This window comes from Octodon degus, unplaced genomic scaffold (genome assembly GCF_000260255.1).
Source record: "Octodon degus isolate 3935 unplaced genomic scaffold, OctDeg1.0 scaffold00083, whole genome shotgun sequence".
NCBI classification, from domain to species: domain Eukaryota; kingdom Metazoa; phylum Chordata; class Mammalia; order Rodentia; family Octodontidae; genus Octodon; species Octodon degus.
The window spans coordinates 5,801,209-5,808,153 of record NW_004524659.1 but is presented as its reverse complement, the minus strand read 5'-3'; the positions used below and the strand labels follow the sequence as shown (position 1 = coordinate 5,808,153).

The following is a 6,945-nucleotide window of genomic DNA, read 5'->3' as shown; positions in this document are numbered from 1 at the left end:
GGGGCTGGCTGGCATGTGGTGCTGGGGGATTGAACCGCAGTCCCTGTGCTTTGCTAAGCCCGCTCCAAGTAGGTGCTCCAGACCACTGAGCCATCTCACCAGCCCCTACATAAAGAATTTAAGACACACTTGAGCTATGAACTGAGACCCTGTCTCCAAACACCAACAAAGAAGAGTATCTTTCTAAACAAGAGTCAATATAAGTACTGATGTTAGTATTAATAGGATAATATTTAATTAGCTTATTCATTGTAAGACATTTTGTTAAGCCTGTTAACATGATTTGGAATCAAGTAATTGTACTTGGTTTCAAATTCAATTCATTTACCTTTTTTCATCTTTAAACTTAATAGAAGATATACATTGCTGAATAGTAGCATTTTAGTTTTTTTTTGTAGGCAGTGCTAGGGATCAAACCGAGGGCTTGAAGCCTTACTAGGCAAATGCTTTGCCTTTGCACTACACCTTCAGCCCCAAGAATGGCACCTGGGGCCAGCGAGATGGCTCTGTGGACTAAGCACCTGCTTAGGCAAGGGCAAGGACTGGGATTCAATCCCCAGCACCACATGCCACACCAGCCCCGCCCCTTGGCAAGCTGAGCCGTTGACTGAGGCAGTGGCACACCCCTGGAGAGGCTGAAGACAGGAAGAACTATGAGTCTGAGCTGCATAGTGAAACCCTGTACCAAATACATTAAAAAAAAAAAAAAAAAAGAATAGCACCTGCACATTAATATGCTTGTTCTTACAGTACAGATACAGTACCCTTGCCATGCAGGCTAATCAGGTTTTTATGTCACTGTTTGGTGGGCTGTCCAGGAGGTATCAAAAGAAAATTGATGTCCTCAAAAAGCACGTTGAAAAAGCCATGGGGAAGGAGTGGTCTGCTCACCAGTACCTGGCAAGCCTCGTTGGCCTGGCAGAGAGTGTGACCCAGGAGCGAGACAGTCTGAGGTATTTGGTAAGTTTCCTCAGTTTACAGGAAGTAAGTTCCGAAGTAATATGCAAATGTGATTTTAAAAAAAGGTATTTTAGAAACTACTCTTTAAAGAGGTCCCTGTTTAAAATATCAACCATACATTTCCAGATTCTCCAAAATCTGACCTTTTTAAAAAATTAAGGTTATTGGTATATTTTAGGTATATGTATTTTAGGTATACGTATTTTAGGTATACCTATTTGTACCTGTAGATGATCTAACTTGATTCATTTCTCTCTATCCCCCTGCCGTCTCTTCAACCCCTCTTCCTCTTATTTACAAAAGCTTGGTTTCCATTTTTTCTTTTCTTTTTTTAAATGTATTTACTACAGGGTCTAACAGTCTCACTACACGGATCAGACTTGTAGTGATTCTCCTGTTTTCAGCCTCCTAAACGCTGGGATTATAGGCACATATTACCACGCCCAGGCTCAATTGCAGTCTCAGTGCGCGCCAGGGGTGGGGCCAGCAGGGCATGTTGGGGATAGAACCCCAGCTGCTGTGCTCTGCCTAAGCAGGCACTTTAGTCACTGAGCTATCTGACCAGCCCTATTTTTAAATTTTTTATTATTGCGACTTTTTTGCAGTACTGGGGATTGTGATTCGTTGAGAGTTTAAATTTGGGGGATCTGATCTTTTATTTGATTGATTGATTGATTGATTGATTGATTGATTGATTTTGTGGAACTGGGGATTTGAACTCAGGCCCTTGTGCTTGCCAGGGAAGCACTTATTCTACTGAGCCATCTCCCCAGCCCTTATTTATTTATTTATTGGCAGAACTGGGTATTGAATTCAGGCCCTTGCACTTGCCAGGGAAGTGCTTATTCCACTGAGCCAGCTCCCAGCCCAGATCTGACAGGCCAGATCTGATCTTTTTGGAGTGTTTTTTTTTTTTTTTTTTTTTAAATGTGTTTGATACAGGGTCTCACTATGTAGCTCGGACTCGTGGTGATTCTCCTGTTTCAGCCTCCCTAGTGCTGGAATTACAGGCCTGTGCCATGATGCTCGGTCTCTGTGGCCGGCTCACCACGCCCAGGAGCAGGGTCAGGGCAGCATGCAGTGTGGGGTATCGAACCCCTGTCCCCACACTTGCCTAAGCAGGCACACAGTCCCCTGAGCCATCTCACTGGCCTGTTACGAGTTCTTTCTAGATTCTTGATGGTGGTCCTTTGTCTGCAGAAAACCGGCAATTTTTTCCCATGTATGGTGGGTTGTTTCTTCACTCTGTCAGTTGTTTCTCTTGTTGTGAAAAAAACTTTGCAATAAGATGAGATCCCAGTTGTTGATTCTACATGATAGTTTCTGTTTAACTGGGGTTTTGTTCATAAAGTCTGCCTACACCAGTGTCTTCAAGAGTTCTATCTTGACTAAATGTGACTAAATAGACTAAATATGTCTCCCAGCATATTTTAGTGTTTCTAAATATATTTAGAAATTAGATCTTATTTAGATCTTTGATCTATTTCTATTTTGGTTTAGTGCACGATGAAATATGTGGGTCAAGTTTTAGTCTTTGGCATGTGCAAAGCCAGGTTTTCCAGCACTGTTTGTTAAAGGCCCATCTTTCTTCCAGTCAAGGTATTTGGCTCCTTTGCCAAAGATAAGGTGGCTGATTGTGTTCTGCTCTTACTAAGTTAAATGGACTCATTCCTTTCATTTACCTTCTAAAATAACATTTGCCATTATAGAAAAGCATGGGATATTTTTAAAAATTTTTTTTCTCAAGGTTAAAAGACTAGATTTTTGTAGGGCCAGTCAAATAGCTCAGTGGACTAAAGCACCTACTTAGGCAGATGCAGGGGCCAGGGTTCGATCCCCAGGGGTTTGGCCCCACCCCTGGGGTGTGCTGAGGTGGCTGGGCGTGGTGGTGCACACCTGTAATCCCAGTGCTTGGGAGGCTAAAAACAGGGGGATCACTACGGGTCTTATCTGTGTAGTGAGACCCTGTAGACCTTATACTAAACACACACACACACACACACACACACACACACACGATTAGATTTTCTGATCTATCATCTATGAAAATCCAACAGGAGGAAGTACATAAAGCAGGCAGCTCTTAGAGAAAAACGTGGGTCTTTATTTTTCATAAAACAAATGCCAATACTTGTGTCAAGGCACTGTTCTGTACCTAAAGTTATGAAACACTTTTTACAACTCTTAATAGTTGCTGGCAGTCTGCTCCTGTGTTACTCATGGCTTCTAAGAACTGGACTCTTCTAGAAAACAGCGTGGCAGGACCCTTGAAAGCACTCAGACCTCCTGGCCCTGTTGTTGCCTTCCTGTAAAACTGTCCCAACCAAAGCACCGACCTCAGTGGCACTTCATGTAACAGCGCCAAGCACGCCTTTTCCCCTGCTGCACCTGCTGACCTCATGTGGTAGGACATTCAGAGGGCAAAGCCGAAGCTTGTTGGAAAATGTGAACTGCCTTGCAGTTATGCCTGGCCACCTGCCAGCCGCGTGTCAGTGCCGTCCTGAGTGCTGAGCCACCTTCTGCGCGTGTGGGGAGCCCTGTCTGTGGAATGCAGGCTGCACGCCTCCCATAGGGGCCACAGAGCCTCGCAGGCTCCCGCGATGAAGACCATCCCCGGCCCTCGCCCCTCCATTCCTCCTGAGCACATGGCTCGTCTCTGTGGGCCAGGCCTCAGAGTACACACAGAAGCTACAAACTTTGTGGCCGAGCATTTAAAAATTATAGATAAAGCCAACAGACCATAAACAAAATAGGTTCTTTCCCCCAGCCCTGATCTTTATCATGGCCTGAAAGTGCCAGTTCCTCAGGCCCCTCTGAGTCGCAGCTGAAACAGAGAATGTGGGTGGAGCTGCTGTCACCCACTCCAGCTGCACCTGTCACGAGGGAGCTCTGTGTACACAGACAGTGCAGTCTGCACAGGGAGGTTCGTGGGAGCTGCCAAGGGCCACCCTGGGCCACCCTTCTAGTCCGGGGCCAGGGCAGGTAATGGCTGCACCACTGCCCTGTCTGGATCTGAGCTATGTTCTCTTCACCTCGTCCCATTCGGGTCTCCTCAGTCCCAAGAGAGATCCCCCTTCACCCTTGCGTGCACGCTCAGGCACCAGAAACCTCACTCTGCTTTGGGAGGGCACTGATTTCCTGTGGCTGAAATCACTTTGACATTCCTCTGGCACCATCTTGCCGCCTCTCATTTATCAAGATTCTATGGGAGACATCCTAGTCTTAGAGTCTGGCATCTTAATCTCTAGCTGAGGGTTTTCATGTTTACTTCCCCGTCTCTTATCTTTCCTTTCTGGGAAGTCAAACTGCCCCCACCAGGCCATTCATGGTGTGGAGGTCGGCATTGTGCGTTCACGCTATTATCCTTCTGCTGTCCTTAGTCAAGTTAGGCCAGGGACAAGTTTATTTGCACCTTAGCACTTGTTCCTGGGTTGTGCTTGAAGGAGTTTTATTTTCCATGAGAATAAAGCTCTGTGCCCTTGCCTGTGGGGCCAGCATCCTCCCCAGGCCTAAGAGGGCGCCCAGCATGCAGGCCCTCGGTTAGCCCTGCCCATGGCTGTCACCCTGGGAGCAAGGGAAGTGGAGGTGGGGCGAGACAGGAGGGGCAGGATATGGCAGAAGGGAGGCTGCTCCTGAGGAACCCACTCTGTACAGAAGAGTGTTTCTTCCCTGAGGTGCCGGAGTCCAGATCCTGGGCCTCCTGCACACCGGCTGAGAGCCCTGGCATTGAGCTACCTTGCTGGCCCAAGAAACTGGTATTGTTTTCACTTTTCTGTAAAACTGAGAGCCTATTTGTTTTTGTCTTTGCCTTTCTCCTTAGGCTAAGAGTTTAGAAAATGAGAAAAATGGAGCACTCAACAAGATCCTGAAAGGCAACATTCGCTTGGGAAAGTTAGAGGAGAAGATCAAGGTAGGTTGTACTTTCCTCGGGGAGCATGTTTTCCCATGAGAAAGGGGTCTTACAAATGTAGGTTTTGATGTTTTAAAAATGACCTTCCTAGTAGGTTTTTTTTTAAAAATTTATTTTTATATGTATATTTTAGATATTTGTTAAGTTGTGCTTTTATGGTACTATTCATTATAGGGAATTTGTACCTGTACGTGATATGAGGGTGGGGTTGTGAGACAGGGTTTTGCTGTGTGAAATTTAGGCTGACCTTGAGCTCACTCAGTAGCCTAGACTCTGGCCTTGAACTTGCAGAGATCCTCCTGCCTCAGCTTCTCCAGTGCTGAGAGTACAGGAATGCACCGCCACACTGTCAAGCAAGTGACATTTTTGCTCTCATGTGTCCCTAGTCATCTACAGAGTAAAGCAGGAGGAAGTCTTGCTGATGGCGTTGGCTGCCATGTGGCTTGTGTGCTGCGGCAGGCACGCGAAGGAGCCCTCTCCGTCGGCATGTGAGCCACGTCATCCAGCAAACACGGATCAGACACTCTGGTGGAATCGCGGCGTTGGCACTTCGCGATAAATAAGTGCTTGTTGGTTTCAGTTTGGGCACTTGTCTCCATAGGGCTCCTCATTACTGTCTGAACTCATCAGACAAATTTTGGTACTTCTACACAACAAAATACCATACAGGAGTTTGTTAAAAAATAAAAATAAAAAAGAGGTAAGAAAATTCTCCAAGCTGTGTTGTTACGGGACCTTCCAGCTCTGTGGTCCAGCCCAGCATTTGCTGGCCTAGGTAGAGAGCAGCACTGGCCTCCTGCCTTCTTGCCCTCTCCCCGACCCTCCCCCCAGCTTCTCTGCCCAGAGCAAGTGTTGTGGTTGTTGCCCTGGCCGGTGCCCACCAAGTTCTGCTCCTTCTCCTAGGCTGTGCTCCAGCTCACAGCCTGGCTCCCCCTGGGCAGGCCAGGGAGGCTGAGGCAGGAGAACCCCAAGTTACTAATATATATAGCAAGACCCTGTATTAAACTAAAAGATAAGAAAGGGGCTGAGGATGTATCTCAGTGGGAAGGGCCTGGGTTCAGTCCCCAGGACTGCAAAAAAATTTTTTTAATTAAAAAACAAGATAAATAATATGCTTTATTTCACCTGGAAATATAAAATGCGCATGTAACTAATTCTCCCACCAGAGGGAATATTAAAAACAGGTTATTAGAATATCTTTAAAATATCGAATTCCAGGCATGGGGTGCATGCCTGTAATCCGAGCAGGGAGGTAGGAGGTTTGCCATGAGTTCAAAGCCAGCCTGGGCTGCACAGTGAGTTCAAGGCCAGCTTGAACTACGTAGTGATACCGTGTCTCAAGGAGACTAAGAAAAGAAAATAAAATCATGTGAACTACATAGCAAGACTAAGACAGCAGTTTGAGATCTGCGCAGCTTGTGAGAGCCTCACGTACTATACAATAAAAGGTAAAGAGCCAGACTTCTATCTCTAAGAAATGAGCCAGGCTTCTATCTCTGTCATCTGTTTGAAAATAGAGTGCTAGGCCTTGCTTGCTGCATGCATGGGGTTTCTCTGATAAAGCAAAGCACAACTTACTGTCCAGTGTGACCACTGGTTCTTTGGTATCTTGGGTTTTTTTTTTGTTTGTTTGTTTTGTTTTGTTTTGTTTTTTTTCTTAGAGTCTTATAGTGTTGCCTGGGTTGGCCTTAAATTTTTGGACCCAAACAATTCTCCTACCTCAATTTCCCAAGTAGCTAAGGCTACCGATGCCTGCTACCTTGCCTGGCTGTGGTACTGTCCCTTGACCCCACAGGGGTCCAGGAAGCAGACCGCGCTGAAGCTGGGCTCTGTTGCCTGCGGTCGGCTGGAGCAGCAGGAAAGAAAGCTGTCCCAGAAGAAAATGTAGAAGTAGATTAATTTGTAAGAATAACTAGTTTGTTCCGTGATGGTGATATGTTTTATTTAATTTTTTCCATGGCATATAAAAAGGTATAATACAAATTAGTTTAGTTTTATTTTGCCTGAAATGTTTTAAATCATTTTTATGACTGTGTGTATGTGTGTGTGTGTGTGTGTGTGTGTGTGTGTGTGTG

General features: G+C 45.8%; 1 protein-coding gene across 1 annotated transcript in view; it reads left to right on the top strand.

Moving 5' to 3' along the window:
* Positions 1 to 6,945, top strand: part of Cep89 (centrosomal protein 89) — a 41,262-nt gene that overhangs the window by 26,352 nt on the left and 7,965 nt on the right. The window contains exons 12-13 of the mRNA XM_023721432.1: positions 819 to 960; positions 4,781 to 4,870. Of these exons, the coding sequence (XP_023577200.1) occupies positions 819 to 960; positions 4,781 to 4,870 (232 nt within the window). The remainder of the gene's footprint in view (positions 1 to 818; positions 961 to 4,780; positions 4,871 to 6,945) is intronic.